Raw genomic sequence first — 24823 nt, forward strand, 5'->3', positions numbered from 1 at the left:
CTATTTATGTACATAAATGAAAACTTATTTGTTTTCAAACAAAAACTACGGTGTGTTATATACAGGATTTGCTGCAAAAAAAAACTCTCAACTCACCTATTTATATTCGTATGGAGAATATCCCAATCGAAATCCCGTTGGACAAAGTGAAAGTAATAAAATTGGATTTTTATTAGATTTGATTTTTCTATTTTTTATCAAGTACAACATAGGCGAATTCATATATATTTATATTTATATTACAGCGTTACGTTAATATTATTCTCAAGGGTTCTTAAATGTTTTTGTTCTTCTTGTTTCGTTTTTTTTTTACAAAATAGGCATTTCACGCATACTGAATCGATTCACTTAGAAATTAATTATCTGAACTCCAATCGGATGCGAATTCAATCGTGTCCAAATCAATCTTTGTTTTTTCTTGTTTGCACACAAAATAGTGTTTTTGTAGTCAAATACAAATTACTGCAATTTTCATTTTTTTTAGGAATTCCACATGTTACATTATAAAAGCTTTATTTGAATATGATTTAATCTATATAAGTAAATATGAAATTTCATATCATCAATTTTTTTCTTCTGTCTATGATAATATTTTGTTTAGTAGTCGATTTTTGTAAAAGCCAGGTAAACATGGAAGTCGCAATAACCGTAACTGCAAGAAATATTGCAATTTAAATTGCAAAAATTGTTTATTTTTATCGGTCGTGTTTACCGAATGGAATTTTTTTTTACATTGATGGGACAAAAAATATCGTTTCAATAATTTATTTTTATCCAATGGAAAAACTACATTTTTTCTAATTCAATGGAAATTGTTACTTTTTTTTTAATAAAAAATTTAATTCCACTTGTATTTCAATTCCGTATCATTTCACTTCGTTAATGCATTTCAACAAGTTTCGTTTCGTGTGGGGAGAGGGTTTTTCCTTGTCAAATACATTTCATTTGTCGAATTTGTTTGCGAAAGTATTAAATTTAAAATTTAATGTTCCGAAACTGAAGGGGAATGTCGAGTTCATTTTATGTTCTTTTTGGTCAATTTTCTTTGAATTTTTCCATTCCATTCAGCGTAGACCAGTAAAACTCGTCGTTGTTGATTGAAAAACTCGCTTCGCTTAATACATAGAATAATTAGGTAATATAGATAGCTTAAACTCAAATTCTATTAGAATATAAAATGACTGAAATTGGCATTAAAACTACATAAATTGTCTTTTGTCCAATACGTGTGTTCTGTTGTTATTTCTTTTCGAGAGTGGATAGGAATTTGCTCGTGTTTAAAATTATGGAATTCAAGAATAAATACTCGCTCATTAATACAATTTGATTGATATGGAATAAAGAGAGGGAAAAAAAAGAACACAAAAAGAAAGAAAAAAGAAGGGGAGGAATAGTAAATTGAGCATAGATAAATCGTTGATTTGATTTCTAAATGTTACTTTTTTCTATCATTACTACATAATAATATGTGTGGATACTTCATTTTGTGTTTTTTCTTCTTTTTTTCGCAAAGTTAAAAAAGTAAAAAATATTTCACTCTAAACCCATCTAATGTAATCGAATAATTATGGCAATATCACACCTTCCAATTCCTCATCATTATTATTTATTTCAAGGTTTTTTCCCCTCAATATTTCTCAGCAAATATAATCAAACTTGTTCATTTCTTCTTCGCTCGTTTGCATAAAAAAAACCAACCAAGCAAGCTAGATAGAAACAAGAATGCTTCGTGTCTCCAATGTAAATGCGCCATGTCAACCGTAAATCGTTCATCATTTCTCTGAATTTGTACGTCGATTTTGATGTAGCTCGGATGCGATTGGCTCAAGCATCAGAATTATTTTTCGCTTCTGTAAACAATTATTTCGTTTGAAAATTAAATTTGCAAAATCAAAATCAATTACGACACCAACACTAATTTTCAGCTAAACACATTTGCCTAGCAAGGCAAATGACAATAACGAATTAAAAAAATCAAAAGAATTAGAGAAGAAGCACCAGAAACATTTAAATGAATTAATTAGTTGAAAAATTGACTTGACGAGATGTGTTTGTGCCCTAGTGAATTGCAATCGGCGAAGAGTTAATTAGGCGTTTAATTGGTTAGATTGATTCAACATTGAGCATGATGCGTTAGACAATGGCATTGGAAACGAAACGTCACCAAGCAACAAGTCTCTCTCTCTCTCTCTCCCTCCCTCCCTTGAATTTATTAATGACATTAATTTGATCGAGATTGAATATTGACCATCATCATCAGCTGAATTCGCTGTTTTGCTGTTTCGTCATCACTTGTGTGCTTGGTGGTTGTGGAAATTAAATCGATAGCTTTCAACTAGGTCGATAAGCCCTTTCGATTAATATATCATTTTCTCTTGAATTAAACATCAACAAATTTGCTGTTCATTTAGAATTTCAATGCGGCTTGCTTCAAATATATCAAGGTAAAAGTTAATGCTTAGTTAAGATGCTTGTTGTAGTACAGAGTAAATATGCGCGCAGCTTTAGCAAAATAAAATATGTAATATGTTGTAAATATTTTTTTTATCTTTTTTTTTACTTGTATCTCATCAAATGAATATGATATTTTGGTTATTCCTAGTGGATATTATTCACAGGAAAAAAACGAACTGCCGAAGCAAATGATATTTTTGAAATTTACCTAAACCATTTGTTATATTAATTCAATACAATTTTCGATATCTTTTGTCTGTGTCTAAACTTATGTTTCATAATTATGTTCCAAATTTTAGTCTCTTCTTTTGATTCATTCCAATGATATAATCTTTTGTTTTATTTTGTTTTTATTGATACAAAAACAGTTACAAATATTATCTTTTTTGTTACAATAGTATTTGTCCAAAAAAAATGTGTGTGTGTGTGTGATTATTTCTACGTATTTCTATCATTTGTATCGGTTATAAGCCTTAGGTGTTGATGGTCTGTGATGCTAAATTTTTCGAAGTTAATGCAACATCGAAAGTAATTGGTTTCGTTGTGTGTAAAAAATGATTTATTTAAATTGTTTTTTTTATGTAAGTAAATAATACAATAGTTTTAGATGTGACCAAAATGATAACATGTTTCGATTATTGTTGTTGATGTTGCCAACCATTTACAAAGAATAATGTTGCATGACAGATTATATAGATGATTTCGAAAATAATAAAAAGGCCAACGATATATAAATATCATATTTTGTTGTTGTTGAGCAACAACAACAACAAAAAAAAACAAACAAAAAAAACAACGAGAAAAAAAGTACAAAAGAAATGCAATCGAATCCATAAACAAAGTGGAGATCGAAATGCATTCGTGTAAATCCGTTCCAGAACAACAACAAAAAATGCAGCATGTGAGAGAAAGATAATAATAATTATTATGGATGGAGAAAGATTAGACTTGTGTTACACATTGAGCATATTTATCGAGTTCGTGTTTCAATGTTTTTACCTTGTCCGATTCATCCTTCAGGGATTTGAGTAGCTGTTCGATGGTGTGATTTTGTCTTTGTGCCAACTTTTCCAGTTGCGATACGCGCAATTCCAGTTCAGCAACGCGTGAACACACATTATCCGTGGTGACTGTGGTGACGGTTGGTCCCGAATGATTTGTTACATCATCCTGTATGATTGTAGCTGTTTTGCTTGTGATTGTTGCTGTTGATGTTTGTACGATGCCACCATTGTCGTGGATTGTTTTTGTCAAACGTCCTACCGGCGGTAGATTCACATTGCGCAGTGTTACACTCGTCGGCCGTCCCTGTGTGAAAAAAGTACATATTTTTTTACATTAGAAGTTTCTTTTCAAACGATACATTTTTATAAATAGGCTGGAAAAAAGACAACTCTCAACTGACCTTAATACCATTGTTGGTTGCATTCTCATCACTAACCGCTGCGGCGGTGGCCGTTGTTGTTGTGGTTGCGGCTGCTGTTGATGAATCTGAAATGGAAATTTTTGTTGCCAACGATGACAACGATTTAGCCATTGAGCTGTCAACGGGCTCCTTCCTCATCGAATTGCTATGGAATGTTGAATCACTGCTTGTTTTGATGTCAACGCTGCTGCTTCGCACTTCGAATGTGTTTATTTCCTTTTTATGGCTGCTGTTAAATGAATTGCTGTTAGATGTTGTTTTGTGATCGGAACTGTTGCTGTCGTTGTTGTTGCTGTGGCTGCTGTTGTTCTCTGGTGAGCGCATTTCAATGCTGCCCGGTGACGTTTTCTTGGCTTGACTAGCTTTCAATTCATCCATCCATGGGGCTTTATTCTTTTCCCATCCGCGTTGTTTTGCCGGTTTGGTTAGATCCTCTTCGGATTTGTTGATGCTCGAGTCGTTCGTTAGAATGGGCGAGGCGGGTGTTGGTGAATCACCACCACCACCACCATTTTGATACGACAAACTTTCGCTCAAATTCGTTGAATTCGATGAAGGCAACCGTCGTTTCGGTGCTTTAGCTCGTTGTGCTCGCATATCCGGCAGAATCGATGAGTTTCGTTCGACTTGATCGAATTCCGTATCGTCACGATGCAATCGCTCTCCACTGATTCCTTTCTCACTGTTATCGGCCACATGGCTTACAGCTTTGCTGCTACCAACTCCATCTAAACTATCGTGATGGGTAATTTTCTGTTCGACACTCTTCACTTTCTGCTTCAGGCCCGAGAATATGTTGCCCGCAACGCTGCCAACGGTTGGCGACTTTTTGATCGGAACAACCGGTTTTTTGGTCAACGGTGGTGGTGTCGATTTTCGATCATCCAAATTCTCCAGACTTTTGCGGATTTCGGCCGTTGATTTTGTTTCGATTAGCGTTCGACGCGTTGTGACCTGTTGTGGTTCATTACATTTATTCTCCAATGATTTTCGATATGCTGCCACATTGCCCGCCATTATGCCGGTGTCATTTAGCGAGTCTCTTGAACCTAATCCCTCCATTTTCTTACTGTTGCTATTTGTGTTATTGTTAATCAACAGTTTTGTGGTCGATGGTGGCCGTTCGGGCGTATGATTTGAATGATCTTTTTGAGGTGATCCTAAAAGAAACCGATATAAATGATATTAGAATGGTTAGGATAATAGAATAGGATAACGTCATATTTCGCATTGAAATGTCTTCTGAGTAAGACGCTTCAGTCGAATTTCAATCACTTACCGTCGTTGACAATCAATTGCACAAAGTTATCGGGAAATACGCCGACTTTTCCTTTCAATTCACCTTTCCACCAGCCTTTGTCCGGCAGTTCTTTACTCAATACCGTAATAATTTCACCCTCTTTCAATTCCAGCTCGTCTTCGTTCACGGGCTTATATGAGAATATTACTCGGCACACTTCTCGCACTACAAATGACAGAAGAAAAAAAAATTGTGTTGATGTGTCAATGATGCGCGACAAGGAATAATTTTGCGATCCAGAAATAACAAACAGAACACAGCCCACGACATGCGAAGGCAAAATAAACGATGACAACAAAAAAAACAGATATGAATATTTCAAAATCGAATTAAAAATGTGTTGATTAGTTCATTTTGAACCATCACATTTCAAATGCCATCGCACACAGGCTCAGTAACGTATAACGATCATTACTGATTGTAAACACCAGTTGGCACATGCACAGAGTCGCTCACTTATCGCTTAGTAGCGACCTCGTGTGGAGGGCGTACGTGTGTGTTTGAATCACATACACATCGAAAGCCACATGTTTAAAAGCAATAAATTTGCACACTTTGACCTTTGTGTACCAAGACAATGAATTTGAATTTTGAGCTAATTATATGCTCATTCTCTCACACTGTCACTCTCACTCCAATTTCAACGGTGGCATTTGAGTGTTAAATTTATGCTCAAAATGAACATTAACACATTTCTAAAAACGATTCGAGTGGTTTTTTTTTTCGTTCTGTACCTGGCTTTGGTGGCAGACTTGGGGCATCTTTTTCGCTGCTTGTGGAAGTATTGCTGCTGACCAAATCCTCTCTAGAACTATTCAAACTGGCTCCACTGCGTGAGTTATTGTTATTCGCTGTGCCGTTATTATTGCTGATACGTTTTGCAAACACTGGCGATGCACTTTGATACACTTCTACGAAATTCGATGGAAAGACTCCGATTTTGCCGGATAATTTGCCGCGCCACCAACCTTCTTCGACCTCGCCCAAAAACTCAACAATATCGCCAACGGCCAAAGTCAATTCATCATTGTTGTTCTGTGTATAGCTGTATACGGCTTTGCATCGCCGATTCTTCGTCTCCGATTTATCTCTGTCGGGATTTTAGAGAGAAAAAGATAATATTCAAAAGTCATGGAATGATAAAAAGAAAATAAATAGATAAACACTAACCTCAGCACTACCGGACTTTTGTCGTCCGATTCGAGAACGCGCACAAAATTATCGGGAAACATGCCTGTTTTGCCCGTTGATGCCAATGTACCTTCCCACCAGCCGCCTGATTGCCGCTTTATATTATTGATAATGGCACCTTTAACTAACGTTATTTCATCCGACTCCTTTGCCGTGTAATTATATTCGACTATTGCACTAACTGGAAAGATGGGATTCGAGAGGAGTTTATCATTAATTCAAACGAAGTTCATTTGTTATTTATCGTTTACAAAGGAAGAAAAGGAGGAGAAATGTGATAAAATGCCCATCAAAAAACGATTCTAACCGAAGTCGCGTCAACGACAAACAACGAGACAATACTAAAAAAGGTTTTGTAACCAGATTAAGAGAGCACATAATGAGTCTGTTTGTTCCATAAATAGCGAGTAATGAAAATTGAATTTCTGGAAAGTCAACATCCATGTGCTGTTGTCGTATGTGTCGGCAAATGATACGCAAGAAAGCTGTTCCGGCTCGGCGAAGGCAACGATGTGCACGCTTAAACAACACCAACTATAATATAATTACGGTTTACCAGACGATATGAATGTTATGTTTAAATTGAAATTTGCTGTTTCGGCATACAAATTGCATGCAAGCAGACAAACGGAATTGTGGCTCAAATGTCTTTATTTCGGCGAATTGTATGCGGTCACCCGAAGACGATACAATTCGAGCAAAAATGTGTTTTTTTATGAATCATCCGTAAGTGAATAAATGCGAGCAATGTGTGGATTATATGCTGAAACACACAAAATTCGTACATTTTATGATGTGCCGCAAAAATCGAAATGATATCACGCTTCTTATGTTTGTAATCGCTAAGAAAAACCTTCATAATCACTTTATCGACGCAAGCGTTAGATAATGAATTAAAGAGGGGTTTGGGCTGAGTGCTCTGTTTGTGACAACCGTCAAACTTTTTTCTTTAATTACGTTTCTTTGTTTGGCGAAAAAGTCGTCACCGCAAGTCGTACACAAAGACAATGCGATTGTGAGCTAGAGCGAGCTCGTAAGCGTCGTCGATGTTGCCGTCGTCATCAAAACCAGGTCAAATGAAATCGATAATTTCTTTGTGTCTATTTAACGTTCTCTACCAAACCGCTTATTATCGTTTTTTTTTTGTAACTGCGTTTTTTCACGAGCTATCGGACAAATTTAATCAACAAAAACCCAGCGGCGAATTCAATCGAAAGGGGGACAAAAGTGCAATGCATTTAAAACCAATTATATGCTGTGAGCGGCTGGGTCGAGGGCGCAGAATGGAATTTACGGATATTGGATATGGATATTGACGCCACGGAAATGTGTTCTTGTGTGATTTTCGGTCATCGACGACAACGAAGACGACGACAACGAAAAACTTATGCATTTGATAGTATAGCACACCCAACTTAACGAGTCAATATATGTTAAAATGCAATGACGCTTTTGCATTCTAAAATGAATCAGTGAATTTTTGCCGTTAAGCACCACGGAGCTCTGTGTGTCTCAATTGTATGCGGTTGTGGTGGTGAAGCCAATGCAGCTGCTAGTGTAGTGCTTCGGTCACACGGCCAAATCGCGTAATGACGTTGCGATATCGATTGGACATTATTCTACAATGTATGCACAATCTCTCATAGGTGCTGCTGCTTTTTTCCCTCCTCCTTCTACAATCTTTTTTTCGTGTGTGTGTGTTTGTTTATTTATGTTGATTCGTTGCGTTCTTTATGTTTTTTTCTCTTCAATTCTGTTCATTTTTCGAGCTCGTCTCTCGTTCGACTGCATTTGTCGCAATGTGCAATGAGAATGAGTTAAGGCAAATGCCACGTACTTTATGCCGATTTGTTTACATAAAATATGCACATATGCTTAGTGAGCGCGAAACGTCGCATATTATCATTCGGATGACTTCTTTTTGGTTTCGCTTTATTTGCTCTCTCTCTCTCTCTCTCTCTCTCTCTCTCTCTCTCTCTCTCTCTCTCTCTCTACACGGTGTTTCGGCTCTGTGTGTCATTTGAGGCTTTCGTCATGGAAAATATGCGCTCAACGTCGTCGTAAGCATTCCGTGAAATGCCAATATTTTTTTGTGCTCGCTCGCGTTCGAACGGATTAAATTATAAATATATGCGATTCAAATATACCGGAATGCAGAAGTTAAAACGTTCTTTTTTTCCGCGTTGAATAACACACTAACGAAAATGTAGGCAACAATTTCTTGGCCTCGGTGAAGAATGTGTGTTTCTAGTGATTCTTTGCAAGTTTTGAATGTGCCCAAGCCCATCATTTGTGGTGTTAAAGAATACCATTTTTTCTGTCTCGTTATTATTCTCCATAACGAATGCTTCATTTCCCGCATGAAATGCACAATTTTTCCGCGCCGCACTATTGGAAACTCATTATCACTGTATTTGTTAGCGCTGACAAACGTTGACAGCATTTTAAATGAGTCCGTCGGAGAATTCCGTGCATTATCCATTCGTTTAAACACACTCTCTGACAATTGTGTAATCCATTGCGACTTTCCTCGAAATATTTCGTGTGTAATTTTACCATTTATTGTTACGCTTTCGTAATTGTGCGTTTTCAAATAGCCGAAAATACATAATAAATGAGGCGGATGAGTCATTTCTTGTGAGGTTCTTCTTCATTCTCTTTCTCTCTCTCTCCCTCTGTCTCTTTCTCTTAGTCAATTTGAACTGAAATGAAATGAACAGTTTGAATGGAACCATTATGTTTGGTAGTCGTGCGGTTGTTCTCAGAAAAAATGGTGTTCACACTTCCTTCTGTGTCTTTTGTTTATAAATGAGTTTGTTGTTTGTGTTTTTATTGCGCTGAATGAAGTCATCGCGCGTTATCATTCAAAGTGCTCTCATTTTCCATTGGGAGTGCTCATTCGCCAGCAAGGTGAATATGTGCGCAAAGACTGGCTGAAAACAATCAGCAAGGCAAAAGAATGTATGAACTAAAAATATCTACCAGGCCGTGTCAAACTGAATTCCATTAGTCGTTTTGATTTGTATCACTCATTCTCTTTCTATTTTGCTCTCTAGGTCTTTCGCAGGGGTGTTATAAATCCCAACAAATTGGTATTTGGTATTCATGTTTGTGCTTGAAATGGAAGCGAAAACAGAATATTGGCGCGCAGCAGAGAAAAACACACACACAAACGACTTGGTCAATTCAAAGTCAAGTCAGTCAATGGGTTTGTCGCCGTCAAAATTAATAAATGATTCCATTAGATTAAGCCCGCGTTCGAAATCGCACACGCGAATATTTACGCGTGTTTTTCTTCTGTTCTGCATGCGACGCTGTACGCGATAGGGAATACCGTTAAAATGTGCACATCGTTGGGCTGTGAAACGAGCTCATAAGCGCACACATTCAACGAGAAAACTCGAGTGCCAGAGGCAACACACATGCCGCGCGCCCGTTTGCTCAACAATAATAGTAATAAATGATAATGAAGGAATGTTTCATGTGAAATCAGTTCACATTTCAATGGCACAAGTTCAGTTGCTACAATATGCATGGGTGATACAAATACGGTCGGTGTGAGCCACCACCTCAGTTGTCGTCGTTCAATGAACACTACATAAATGGTCAGGTATGCAATGCTCCGGTTTCGCGATTGCCAGCAGTAGCAGTGAAATGCGCGTGTTTTATTACCATTTCGCGATTTGAGTCGTGTCGAACGATGACTGTAATTATGAGGACGATCATACTATTTACTCAATTCACTTCATAAATGTCTTCACACTTGAGCTTCAACCAAGTGCAATGCATTGAGACCTCTTTGTCACTGTGCGTCAAACAAAATACACCGCACATAAATTGACGCAAAAAGAGTCGTCTTGTGCAAAAAAAAACCATTCGAGAAATTGCGATTTGTGCACAAAATGTCGCAAACCCTCACCAGTCAATTGCAGAAACGTACAAACAAATGAACACACACACACACACACATACACACACAAAACCACGTAACATTTATTTATAAACAAGCGCACTGCGAAACATAGGATACAACAGCAGCAACCACAACAACAATGAAAAAACGACGATGAAAGAATAACGCATGTACAAAACCACATTTGTTTGTACATATCGATACAACGAATGTGCCACACAAAATTGGATTGAAAAAGAAGTAGCAAGAATCCAGCAGAATTGAAATGAACGCACACGCAATTTCATGTGTTGCACAACCATTGTCATGTAGATTGCTCTCTCTCTCTCTCTCTCTCTCTCTCTCTCTCTCTCTCTGTACGTATGGAGATGTGTGCTTTTTTTTCTACTTGCAACATTTTTGCCATTATTTGTGCCAACATCGACATCGTTCCGAGCTCTCGCTATTTATTTATGCTGCTCGTATATATTTGAAACGGTGACTATTATTGCTATTTGAAAAAGAGTTGTTTTTTCGTGTATTTTTTTCTATTCGCATTGAGTGTGTGTGCTTTTTTTTCTCTACATCTTTGGAAGTATACACGCGTGTTTCTTATCCACTGCGATCAGAAACAAAAGCAAAAACTAAGTTGTTTCACGAACAGGTTTTTCTACTGGAATACAGGCGAAGCGAGCAAGCGCAAGTCATCACTAGAAAACTTCAAGCCGCTCTCGCGTTCAGCTCATTTCTTGAACGCCCGTGCACTTTAACAAGTTTTCAATGCTCTTTGTGTGTGCGTACGCGCGCATTTTGTTTTCAGTCAATTTTATTCCTATGTCTTATCGAGTGGAGTGCTCGTTGTGCGCGCGCTTCTCTCTTATATTGCACTCAAGATCACGATCATGAACACGGTGCACATTTTTTGTGGATTTACCGTATTTTTTTTAAGGAACGTCTTTGTTTCAATACAAAGCATTTATTAATTTTGCTTGGAATGCGCGCGCTGTTATTGTTTCCAGTGTGTTTTTCACCCTTTCTTTTTGTTGCAAAATCACACGACTCATATTTTCTTTATCTCTATCCTCTGATATGAACGGAATTAGTCGCGAGCTTGCGATACTAAAAATGGGCATTGAAATGCAATTGAAACAAATTTACGATAGTGCATATAATTGCGATGAGTTAATTATTGTATACAACGATTCGGTGGAAGTATACAATTTCAAAAATAACTTGCTGCTTTTCAAGTTCAAAAGAAAGAATTTCAAATTGTTTTCCGATTTTGGAGCCTCGCCAATTTGCTTGGTAGGCGATTCATTATTTTCATCATTTTTTGTCGGAATCCAGACTTTGTTTGTATTTTCGATGCTTTGTTCTTGGATTGAATTTCCTTTTTTTATCATTCCAACTTAAACAAACAATAATAATTTGATCGAGACATGTATGAGCCAAAGCAGTTAGATCAAACATTGAATGAAACAAAGCTTCGGTGTACAGTGTACATGTCAAACGAGGTGGAATGTGATCGATTAGTGAAAGGTACAAGCGAATTTGCGTTTAATTCGATTAGATTACTTTTAGTCAATTTATCAATATTGACATTGAAACCAGATAACAACCGTCCATACACTGTACATATCAGCTGGTGTGTTCATCGACCGAACTAACCGTCACCGTTGTGTGTGGAAATGAAAGGTATATCGATACATATATATTCCATGTGACAACGTTTACCTCTTTTTTTTTGAATAACCGAAATATGTTAATGTGACCGAATTACAAATTGATTAACATTGACGAATAGCTGCAGTTCAAGCTACATGAATGGTGATTCAAGCCATAAAATTATATCGCTTAACTTTGTGTGTGCGTGATTTTGTCTATCAATAGCAAAAACACAAAGAACAAAAATAAGAGAATGAACGTGGTCATTTGGTGTGACATTCGAATTTAGGTTTGCTTGTGAATGAGTGGATTCGATTTGAATAGAGACATCTCATGCTATTCATTTCCATTCGCCAAAAAAAAAAAATATCCAAAGATCGATTACTCAATGCAAAGATGATAGATAGAGTCAGTCAGTTAGTCAAAAACAGGAATACACAAAAAAACATAACAAGCGCTATGACCTTGATTTCAATCGTCGTATTCGGTGCTGTGAGAAAAAAGTACACACCCAATAATAATAATAGCAAGTAGCTTGATTTCACTAATTCCCATCTCAATCTGCCCAGCGGCGGATATATTCAAAGCCGATGAATCCGATAGCAATATTTGACTCCGTATAAAATTCGCACTTAACGTTTTTTGCTATTCAATTTGAAAAGAAGCCAGTATTGTGAGCAAAATCCCATCACAACGTCATCGGCTGTGTGTTATCAAACTATTCAATTACAGTGTTTATTAGGTTTATTAGTCGACGGCGCACATAAACATCCGAACGAAAATGAAAACATATAATGCAAACGAGCAGAAGCCGCAGCAGCAGAAGCGACGATGGTGGCAGTGGATTTCGGGCTGCCTTTTGCTTGATTATACACGTATTGAAATAAACATTAAACTCGTAGCTAGTTGCTATTTTGCGATGACTCGCTATGACTCTGTCAGCGTTTCAAAAGTGGTGAAGATGATATCATACGGCCGATAGAATGTCAAAACAGTTCCATTCATTAGCAAAATTGAACGAAGAAAGAGGGAGAGGCTTGCGAACTATTAAAAAAAACACTCATCATTTCGATGTGTTGTCAACATTTTTTTTTACTTCTTTGTCGATGTTATTGTTGTTGTTATTATGAATACTTATGGATGGACGGCTGAGTGTTGAGGTTTGTGTTGTTTCTTGTTTGGTCGAAATCATTTTCAAAACGTAAATTCACTTGTAAACATTCGTGGCCATATACAGGTGATTAACGGAGGTGGATAATCTGTTTCTATTGGCTTATGCAACTTTTAAGTCTGAATTTCAAATACTTATGACTCGTTCAACAATAAATAAGTTGCTCATTCAACGTAGGCGATAATGCTGATTCAATTCCGAATGACCGAATTTCGCTTGTTGTTGTTCGTGTTCTGCAATGAGTTTTTAAACGGCAATGACAAACATATTGCGTTTAAAATGGTATTGTAGGATGTGTGCTATTGGCACTTGGCAGCCAATCAAGAACATAAACAACAAACTCGAATTCAAATCGGTTCCAATAAAGGCGATATGGGTTTATGGGTTAATGTACAAATTTGCTAGGAAGAAAGCTACTGCGAGTCGCGATACTCTCTCGTTTGTTGGCAAAGCCAAACTTCCAAACTCGATGTTTATATTCTGGGCTGAGACGAAACCATTCGAAATGATTCGATTTTGTTACGCTGAAATAGTTTCATTTGAATCCAGCTGCTTTGATCGATTTTATCGATTTCAGCATTATCAGCTCATTTCCATTTTCCAAAATCGCAGCTGGAAAACAACTTTATTTTCTCGCTATTGTCATGGTTTTTTCCGCTTGTAAAACTCTAAAACGTGCGCAACGCGCAAAATCGATGGAAAAAAAAGAGCGTGTATGAAAAAGATGCCATGGTCGCTATTCGATTAAAGTAAATCGAATGAAATGTAGCATAAGAAAAGACGGGAATATTAAAAGATAATGTGGTGGCTGCTGACTGCTGGCGAAAACAAAATGCTCAGTTTGTTTTGTTTTTATGCTTTTATAGCCGATTGATTGGACAAAACTGGTTTCATGCCGACAATTTTTTTCGTATGTGTTACTTTCAAAATGGACAACAGGCATGCAGGCTGTGCAGCTCAAGTAAAAGCAAATACCATACTATAATTATGTAATTCAATTATCGGTCAGTAAAAGCCCCAGAGTCTTTCCGATGCCAAAACCAACAACCGGAACTAACACCCATTTTTGGTTTGATTCATTTGAACCCAAATTTGTACCGTTGATATGGAATGGTTGGATGTGTTGTTTTGGTGAAAGATCGTGTTATTCTAGTTCAAATGGTTTTAATAATGAAAATGGTTTCAATTTAATCGATACCACACAAATTGGTATGGCCAATTTAAACTCATGTTCAATGACCCAATAGCATTTTGCCATAGCTAAAGGTCTTCTTCTTCTTCTTTTTCTCCGAAATATATCGACTTTTTCTTTTCTTCATTTCTTGTATATGTTTCCAATCATTTCGCCCTAATAACACCAAAAAAATTTCGGTAAGAAAGTGTGAACAATTTGGATTTGGAGATTTTCGATAGAAAACTTTCAAAAAATCCAACGAAAAATTATAAATTTCTTTCGCTTGATTGGATCGAATGAAACATGAAAACTGGGAATGGAAGTGGAAACATATGCACCGAAACCCGACGATGATGATGACTACATTTATGAGGCTCTAATGTATGCATAATTTCGATGAGATTATCTTCGGATTGCCATTTATGGTATAAAATGTGGCAAAACAATATTGATTTTTTTCAGTTGTGTTCGCTTTCATTTCAATTTTGATTGGTTTGGCGCCGTTATGGAAGTCGGTCGACTCAACAAAAAGAAAACGCTTTTGTACGACGATCTGATCTAGAAAATATAAGCCGACTAACGACAAAACGTTTTATTTATAGTTTTCGATGAGTTTTCAAATAATAACATTTCCGACAATCTGGCGAAGACACTCCAGACCCAATTGACGTTTGTTATGATAATTTCGGTAAATTCAAACATATTCAGTTTGTTTTATATTATTTAAAATATAAACAATTGTGAATGTCAATATTGAATTCTGCGTTGAGTTACATTCAAATGAAAATGAGCGTTCATTTTTTTTCATCGTCATTTGTGTCGCATTCAGGTAGGCGATGAGTAATTCCAAATATTTTGTCTTCCGTGTTTATCTTTATCGTTTTGCTGCTGAATTTTTAGTGTTTCGACCATCAATTTATTCGATTCACGGGCAAAAGTGTAAGTTTGCGTCATGTTCAGCGGTAGCTTGACTGGATTATTTGGTTGGTTAAATGGATAGAATATTTTTGATTATCAACACAACTTTCGACACTGACCAAACGAATGTTGATGATGTGTTCTTTCACTTTTGTGAGCGCTTAACATCAAATTCTTTGTACCTTTCAACTAAACTCAGGCCTAACGGAATTTAAAATTAGCCAGGCTTTATCGCGTCATTTGCATCCGGTGGTAATTATATCTTGGACGCGGAATTTCTTTTCCATTCCCTGTGACAATCGTTTTCAGCCCAAGTAAAAATGGCATTCAGCAGCAGTGACATGCCGCGACAAAACATGATTTGAAGTAATTTTCTAAAATTAGAAACTGAAGAGCATGGACGATGAATGAATAGAGAGGTAAAAAAAACACGTTCAAATATAGACAAATTGGCTTGTTCGCATAAAGATGCAGTCACGACGCAAGAATCCCGTCGAGTGAAAACAGCAACGGCGGCAAGAGCAGCCCGCAGCACAAAAATATCCATCGAAGAGAAAAAACCTATCTACACGTAAATAATAAATGATGAGCCAATGAAGTCAAATGAGATTGTGTTGCACTGGTTACTTCAGTGTGGCGACACAAAACGAGTCGTATGGGCTGTTGGTGTCATTTGACTGATGCCTTCATGTCACACGATCCACACACACACAGCACATTTTCCTTGTGAATGCACTGTGAGTTTGTGCCATGTTTCGATTTTCATTTCTTTTTTCTCTTCCGTCAATGTGCAACGTGAAAGGCATACGGGATTTTCATGCTCAATTACGGATTAAAAATAGCGCTACACATATTGCATTCGGTCTACTATATTTGTCTTCGTTAAATATGCAGCGTTTCATTCGATCGGAGTGCAATGTATTCTCGTTAAAAAGACGATGCCCAAAATCAGACACAAAAACGGAAAAAAAACACAAACCAGGATTGAATTTTAATGCAATTTAAACGCTCGTTTTTTTGGCTAAGGCGTTTTTTTTCGTCGTATCACTTTTCTCAGAATGAAATTGACTATTTTTGGACACACAAGATGTATTACCATCTTCCGCATTCCATGCGGCACATCAATCAACGTCTCGCACTAATTTGATTTTCGTATTGGTAAAATATTGCTTCGAACTTCTGGGACTTTTTAATATGCTCTTTTTTCTATTGGTTCTGTTTTTGCTCACTGTGTTTTTTTTTATTTGTTCCGATACACAAACTTCTAGTCAATTTTCACGATAAAAACTCAAATTTATTCGATAAAAAACAAATTCATTTGATAAAATCCCTCGAAAAAAGCGAACTGATCACTCCCGAGATCGTCGATTTTCTTTGTGAAAGCAAAAAAACATCAGCAGTAACTGCTGATGATGAAGAAGCAGAAGATGAAACGAGAAGAAAAAAAATCACTGAAGCCACAATTTATTCACGCACATTGCCGAAACTATTTTGAGGCCGAGAGACCAACTAAACCGTGATGTACAAAACGTATCTAACTTTTCGTCTAACTTGAAGAAATGTCGGTGTTGAGCGTTGAACCGTTCGAGGAAGACTAATGAAACTGTTAGCAACAAAGCCAAAGCGTGTGAGTTGAAATTATGGTTTGATCGTGTTTTTGTTTTCTATTTCGTTGTGCTCTTTCGCGCACACACACATGCACACTCTCACAGAGTCTGCCGCGCTCATTGCTCGTGCGCTCTTGCTCGTTCCATCCAATTCGATTTATGGTTTTTTTTTTCTAACATAAAGTCGCGAGCGCGCACACTCACGTTCGCGTTCAACATTGGTCTCAGAGAATCATCTTTGTTCGAAGATCGCTCATGCAATGCCGTTTTTCAGCTTAAAATGTTAAAATTTAATGCTTTTTTAAAGTAAAACCCGGAGAGCTCAGGTAACGAAAAGAGAACACACGCACACTTTCCGATTGGAACGAAGAACATTCAAAATGAGAGAGATGGGAGACGAACGAACGAACGAGTGAGCGAACGCTCTTTGTGTGCTGTTGGATGATGGAAAAAACAGAAAGCAAAGCGAATGAAGGCGCGAACTTTGTGCTAGAGCTGCTTGCTTAATGGTAAATTTTTCGAAATGAAAACAGAGAACTCAGAAATGATCGCAAACTTGTTTAGCTTTGCCATATTTGAGTTCGTTAGTTCGAAGATTAGCAACGCGCTGCGCGATCGGATGCCAATTGTGCATCTCATGTCTCGCCACTCGGTAGAAGTGAGGCAAAAGAATAATAATACGAAGTAAAACCTTCGTAACGAAAGACTATGGAATATGGCTATAAATTGTGGTGTTGAGCGACGACAACAACGACGACCACGGCGGCAGCGGTGGCAACGAACGACGGTGTATGTGTGCAGAACAACGCAGCCACAAAATCAGATTGACCTAATTCACAAAAATCAACCGCTTTTTCTTCATCATTGTTTGCGTTGAGCGAGGGCGCGCACAATGCGTTCGTAATTCATGATGCGCTTCTTGTGTTTGGTTGTTGGCGAAATAAAAGCCGCTTCGTGGTTTTTGCTTCCTCTGTGTGTGCTTTTTTTAATCATGACCAGGGCCGAAGAAAATATTTATTTAAATAAAAAATATTTGATTAAATATTTTGGCGTTTTTTGAGAAAAAAATATTTATTTAAATAAAATATTTAAGTAAATATTTGGCCGTTTTTGCCTCTCAAAATCAATATTTTGAACAAAAATTCATTGGTCAAGTGATTTTAAATCATATTCTTTTCATACCACAAAGTCGATATGACACGAATATACTCAAATATAAAAGTTGCAGTCAAAACAAGTCAGCGCTATTGTTATTGTTTATGCCGAATTTAATTTGAAATGAATGAGATAAGAAGTACGTGAATTACAGATCGAATTGATTTCCCACTTGTAATATGTATTGAGTATTTTTGTTGTATAAGTTTTGATGTTTCGTTTGAACTCGCAAAATTCAGGATGCAGGCGATGCAAAATCGATAGGAAAGGCTCAAACCGCTATCGCAAAGCCGAAAAATTTGAAACGAGAATTGACTTTTATCAAGAACAACTTTTCTTGCATTGTCACAAACATCACAAATTATTGAAGCTCTTGAAACATTTGAATTTGTTCGCAACAATTTACAACAAATTCGTGGGAAATCGGGATTTCTTGACAAAGCTCGCAACAAGGGTTTTCAGAAATGAAAGAAATCTCAGTAATTTTGAGCACAGGAAAGAGCAACAAAAATGATGAATTTGTTGAATCATTAACACCGAACGAATTGAGTGCATTTAAATTAGCGCCAATAATATCTTGTGATGTCGAACGAACATTTTCGCGCCATTGGGCTGTATTGAGCGACAATCGTCGATCATTGTACAAAAATTTGAAAAAAATTGTTGTCGTATTTTGTAACCAGTTGCAATTGTGAAAAAGATATATCAATAAATAATTTATTCCAATAAATTCTTGAAAAAAGTATTGATTTTCATCTTAAATATTTTATATTTATCATAAATATTTTTCCGTTTTTTGAGATTTAGCCTAAATATTTCAGGCCTTTTTCTGAGATATTTAAATAAATATTTCGCCTGTTTAGCGTAAATATTTTCTTCGGCCCTGATCATGACAAATAACTCTATAGCATCGCACGGAAGAAGAAGAAGAAGAAAAAGATTTACCGATTTGAGTTCACTCAGCACACAATCATCGCATAAATTCTTTTCATCGAACAACAATATAAAACTGCAACAACTTAATAATCATTTTTGATTCATTGAACATAGAAAGAAAAAAAGACGAGAGGCGGCGAGAAAGAGAAAAAAAATCCGATTTTATGGAAATAGCGAGAAATGCTCGTAATTTATTTTGGAATTGCATTAAAGCCGTCACCATGTGAAACTCCGAAAGCTGAACTGAAAAAATTGGATCATAAAAGTCGTGATATTTTAAACATATTTTTTTTCGCTTGTATTTTGATATGCGTGCGACATACAAATGTCGGCTTTTCTAATTTATTTCGTGCGCTATGATTCACTGTGGTTCCATTTGCCTGTCTCGCTATATCTCAATCGTGCTATTTTATTGGGCTTTATTTTGGTGAAACGCTACTTCGTTTTCCGCTCGTCCAATTCATAATTTAAATAGCACGAACAGTGAGCGCAGCTCATACGGCAGCACGCTCGGGCAATAGGAATTTTTGTGATTTTTGCACCGGTCGAACAAAAGATAAACATAGCGATTTTATTTGCAAGATAATTTTTGTTGCCATTTTTTTCTGACGTTGTTGCTGTTGTTGTTGTTGTGTGCTCGTCACTCATACGAAAAGTTCAATAAACCGACTGCATTGCTTTGGCACGATGTGCGATGTGCTAACCAAAATGGTGTATCTGGTTTTGTCGCTCGAAAAGCGTGTTATGAGCTGATGTCAGCAGCACTAACTGATATCAGTTGCTGTGCTCAGCTGTTGAATCGCAATGCGTTGCTTTGTTTTAATGCATTTGAGATGATTTCTGGACCCATGGGATGGTTACTGGCCATTTCTACTGAAAATGTATCAAAACAACGCAACGCATGCGAAGTCAGCAGCTGAGCTCATCATCTGACGTGTCATTTAGTGCTGCTGACATCAGCTCATAACACGCTCTGGTCGTTCGTTTCAATTGCTGTGGCCTTTCGACCGAACCATGATTCAGTCAATGTTTGCATACAAAGTCTACGACTGATAGCAATATTGGTGCATGTGAACAAGATCGACACGTACGCCTAGTGGAAAGTGGCCACGGCTTAAGCACAATATGCGACACATTTGAAACGTTAAACCTTATTATATTTGCACAAAAACGAGCAGAAAAAAGGAAGGAAAAAAAGCACAAACGAATGAACGAGCTCGCAGCGAGAGAAATGACGTGGATGAACTTAAGCGCGCTCGCGCTCACCCGAGCTCTACTCGACAATCGTTCACTTTGGCATATGTGTGCGTGTTAGTGTTGTTCTTTTTTTCATCAGTCATTATTATTATTATTATTCTCATTCCGTTGCTTTGGTTTTGCCATTGGACTCATCGTTCGTGGTTTAACATCGATTGTTTTGTAATGCGACTTTGTTCTTTATGTATCCTGCTTTTAACCGTTCTCTCTGTGTACTCTCTATTCAAAATCATTCAATAATGAGATTTTATTGTTGTTAGTGAATCCGACCATTCGCTTGCTCTCTTCACTTCTCTCTGTCTCTCTTTAACACACCAAACCAATACCAAAACCGATTAATGTTTCTCATTTTTTTTTCAAAATTGCACATCGTTTTGTTGCTTTGTACCCGAAACACATCGCGAAGATGTAATAAAAGCGCAGAATTTCTTGTTACAATTGAATGTTTGGCTCTCATTTTCGGTTAAACGCTATTGTTGATCGTGCCTTTTGTTCCATTCACTTTCTAAGTTGAGGCTACGCTTCGCTTTGATCGACAGCCAACCAGATATAATTTAATCGAAATGGCAAAAGAGAAGAATCAGATTTTCGATTTGATATTTGACTATTCCATTCGCGTGTATGTGTGTGTGTGTGTGTCGATGTCAGGCGGAATTTTCACGCCCATTAGCTCATCATTATGAATAATTTCGATGATATTTTCATTATTTTCGGACAATTGTGAGAAAAATGCAAACGTATTCAATTTTTCATTTTTCTTCATTACAAACATTTGAAGGTACTTGAATCTTTTTTTTTTTCAATTTATATCATAGTAAGCACTTGAAGCGATCAAGAGAGAGTACCGTTCGAGAGTGGAGCCCAAAGAGGACAGACGTCTAGAAATGGAATTGAAACGAGAGAAATGTTTAATCAAATCTGTGATGAGCAGCAAATTAAAAACATCTGCCCGTTTTGTAGATGTGATTAAAACACGTCTGATAAATCAAGTTCAATACTGCCTGCAGACGCGCGCCACGCAAAACATTTTGGATTTCAGTTGCAATAAACCGCAATTGAGTGACTGGTCGGTCGGCCGCAATCGCAGTCGCAACTGTAGCCGTCATCTCGCACCACACAATTCGATTTGTATTTATGCCGTTCAATAGATTGATTGAAAGTGCCTCATCGAGTAATGAACAGCAGCACCAACAACAACAACGGAAAAAAAGTTGTAGCCTCGAATACATGCATACAATTGTATCAAGATATAAAATGTTGCATGCTCCAAAATCATCGACTGAGTCTTACAGCACGGAAGAAAAAACGATGCACAAGAAAAACACCAACTAAAATAAGTATAAAGTGATTTGAATTGAATTGAATTAGAAGCTGCGAGAGAGAGAGAGAGAGAGAGAGAGAGAGAGAAAAATAACAACAACAACAAGGGAATAAAAAAAAACAACGACATGCGATCCATTTAATCGGTTGCTGCCACAGAAATGCTGGAGAGAACAAGCAAATCCGATAAGTTGTTGCTTTTTTGTTGTTCATTTCAAATGAACAGACGATCAAAATGAAGACACATTCAAATAGATTTTCATTGATTTCCTCTTTTAGAATCATTTCGACGAAGAGAGGAGAAAAAATCGCGATTTGTCGAGAGAATTGAAAAGCAATCCATTTTACTCATCATGCCCTTCGCTTTTTGTATTGTACGTGGAAACGATACATTCTGAATGGAAGACACGACATTGTGAACAATACGAAACTTTCAATGTAATTTTGGTGTTTACTTCATATGAAACTACTTATTTTTTTTTTTTTCGTGTGCATAATATCGACATTTCTCAAGTCATTTAGTTGGTTCGCGAACATAGATTTTGCGTGAATGGCGAAAAAAAGCAACGGAAATGTATCCATGTACTTGGGCTAGATAGGCCAAACGAGTTTTCCGTACACAGCAATTATGAACTTGTCGTTGGCTGCTTTTTTTCTCTTGCTCTTTTCTCTGAAGCAATTTCGAAAATCAATTACATCGCCAGTGTGGATCCAGTCTTTCTGGATCTCTCGCTCTCTTGCCGACTTTTACAAATTCGCTGATCGCTTTAAATCATTTTGATAGAAAGTAGTAATTTTCTGATCTGCATCATTTCTCATGATTTATGATATTTCGTTGGCCGATATCGAATTTCGCTTAAGCAGAGAAAAACAAAAACAACAAAAAAGACGTTTACTAATACGATTAATTACTACATCGTTTTTAATGTATTGTCCAAGAAATATTCAAATGCCACTACATTATGGGCCGTTTTTTTCTTGGAAAGTCGGAATACTTTAAAATTATTGTATATGCCTACGAATGGAGAAATAGAAGGAAATTGTCGAGTATCCGAATTACAATACAAATTAATAAGAAATACGTCGTGCCTATTTGTTACTTTTTTTTCGAATGTTCTTCTCGGCTATTATTTTCTCTACTTTTTGTGTACTTGGACCATTGTTATTGTTGTTGTTGTTGTTGTTGTTGTTGTTGTTGTTGTTGTTACTGCTGCTGCTGTTGCTATTGCTACTAAGTTCTAAATGACATTTGACGCGACATCGTTCACTGGACAACCAAAAAAACATGTCCAAATAATACAGACGAAGCTAAAATACAAGAATTTTCCTATGTCTAGTTGAATGAAACATACCACCGTTTCGTGTAGCAGAACTATCCATTGTATCTTTGATTTTCATTAAAATACCAAATTATACACCACAATTCGGAATGCACGTAAACAGCACTTGAGGGGAAACACACAATACCGCGCGATTGATATCATCAATAAATTTCGTTGAATATTGCTCCGAATTTTTTTTTTCTCTTCTGAAATTTTCAACTTCTTTTCACTCGCACACACAACAACCACTTTTGTTTACCGATTTTCGTGTGTTGATTGTAATGCCGAATATGATGTCAGACCAGATACGTTTTATGCGGTGTGATTTTGTGATGATTTAAGCAATTTTCGTGTGGTCTTTGCCAAACAATACTAAATTGATTTGGACCTTTTTTTCCTCTTCTCAGCTCTTGCCAATTTTAAGCCAAACGTTTCTCACCGTTCCATAATCTACCGATTGAAAGAGCAAGAAAAAAACACACACAAACACTTCAGACCACCGCTAAACACAAGTTATTCACATTTTTTGCGCATTTTCTTCACACGTTTCGAATAGTCTTGTTTTTTCTTCTTATATATCTAGTTTGTTCGCTACGGCCAGCCGATTCACTATTTTAGTTGTTGTAAATGAGACAAGAAATGAACTGAGAGGAAAAAAAAATTCATAAATGAAACAGTACGCAATAACAAATCTATGTGCAAGGAGAGAAAAGAAAGGCGCTCTCAAAGACGTCAGTCAGAACGAACGGCAATTGAATACTGAACTACCATTTTGGATTTTTTTCCGCTCGTATTCCTTTCTTGGATATATTAAATCGGTGTGTTTGTTGTATGTGCATGTTATTGTTGCTATTGCTGTTGCTATTGCCATCACCGACGCAACCATGCAGTCGTCCCTTTCGTGCAGCGACCGATACAGATACGAACGCTGATGCCGCATTCAAATATGATTCATATACGAGACCTTTTTCTGATGTCGACCCATCGCCGTCGTCGTCGTCGTCGTTGTTGTTGTTCAACAAAGGGAGTGTGATTCGCTTGTGTCAGTGTGCGAACGAGACGGACTTTGACGCATTGTGCAAATATAATGACAAAACCCATCGAATGAGTTTGAATCATGGGCTGGGTTGCCAATTGCTGTTATTTGAATGAAATCCGATTGAATATTGAGAAGAAAATTATATGATAACAATGATGTTTAAAGTGAAATATAAATTCCAAAGAATTTCTCTTGAAAATAATAGACAATTCAAACAAAATTGGTAAATAATTCATTTTACAAAGTGAATGTCATTAGCTATGGCCACACCAAACCTTACGACTGCTATTTCATTCTCAAATCCTTACACTCGTCGTTGACAGCTGATGGTTTTTTCTGTGATGCCGGTCTCGAATGTGACACATTTTATAGCAGATGAATTTCAATGGTTTTCTTTTTCTTCATAAATTTGCGTTCGGTTTTATGATATCGAACGGAATACGGTCTTGAAAATTGATACAAATATTGATTGTGAATGAATGAATGAAAAACGGTCTTCGAAGTAGTTCGTTGTTTTGAGATCATATGATTCATTTCATCGTGTTTATTGATTAAAAAATTATTCATTTTTCATATTTCAAATTATTAATTCGGTTTTGAATTTTAATGCAGAGAATCATACGGTGAATAAATTAGAATTTCCTTCAAAAAACCTTTTCCTTATTGATTCGTTTGTCTGAAAATATGATTTATGCATTTCAAAAGAAGAAAAGAAATTTTTTTTTTGAACAAACAAAATGCAATTTGTATTTTATTTATTTTTGTGTCTATTGAAAATAGTTTCATGGCACATATTTTTCGGTCAAAAAACATAGTAGTACTTCTATGACACGAAAGTACTTCCAAACCAAAACAAATAATGCTGATCCACTAGTATTTAAAGTGAAGAACTACATCTTTTCGTAATGCTCAATTTTATGTTACAAAATATCGCTGATAACATTTGATGCTGTCGTTTTTACAATCTAAGGAATTTCCGTTCATTTCATCTATTCC

General features: G+C 36.7%; 1 protein-coding gene across 3 annotated transcripts; it reads right to left on the reverse strand.

Annotated features, from left to right (window-relative positions):
* Window positions 1-166: 166 nt before the first annotated feature.
* LOC129569632 (CD2-associated protein) lies at window positions 167-23554 on the reverse strand. 3 transcript variants are annotated; one of them, XM_055448682.1, is made up of 7 exons: window positions 22819-23554; window positions 6351-6552; window positions 5915-6270; window positions 5160-5345; window positions 3860-5040; window positions 3454-3762; window positions 167-1850 (listed from the first exon to the last, which is right to left on the reverse strand). In XM_055448682.1, the coding sequence occupies exons 1-7, from the start codon at window positions 22862-22864 to the stop codon at window positions 1773-1775; spliced, it is 2358 nt and encodes a 785-aa protein (XP_055304657.1). In that variant the 5' UTR covers window positions 22865-23554; the 3' UTR covers window positions 167-1772. The 3 variants fall into 3 exon arrangements, with proteins under 3 accessions (XP_055304657.1, XP_055304659.1, XP_055304658.1); XM_055448684.1 differs by lacking the exon at window positions 22819-23554 and adding an exon at window positions 16288-16785; XM_055448683.1 differs by lacking the exon at window positions 167-1850 and adding an exon at window positions 2787-2950 and having other exon boundaries at window positions 22819-23544.
* Window positions 23555-24823: the final 1269 nt, after the last annotated feature.

The sequence above is a fragment of the Sitodiplosis mosellana genome, unplaced genomic scaffold (assembly GCF_009176505.1).
Source record: "Sitodiplosis mosellana isolate CC-2019 unplaced genomic scaffold, AAFC_SMos_1.0 Smas_scaffold_38, whole genome shotgun sequence".
Taxonomy (NCBI): Eukaryota; Metazoa; Arthropoda; class Insecta; order Diptera; family Cecidomyiidae; genus Sitodiplosis; species Sitodiplosis mosellana.

What these genes read in the sequence shown, in the direction of transcription:
- LOC129569632 (XM_055448682.1), bottom strand. Translation starts at nt 22,864, where the DNA reads ATGAAAATCAAAGATACAATGGATAGTTCTGCTACACGAAACGGTG. An exon ending in TTCTGCTACACGAAACGGTG is followed by an intron (nt 6,553 to 22,818) that starts GTATGTTTCATT and finishes CCATCTTTCCAG; the next exon opens with TTAGTGCAATAGTCGAATAT. An exon ending in GCAATTGATTGTCAACGACG is followed by an intron (nt 5,041 to 5,159) that starts GTAAGTGATTGA and finishes GGTTTCTTTTAG; the next exon opens with GATCACCTCAAAAAGATCAT.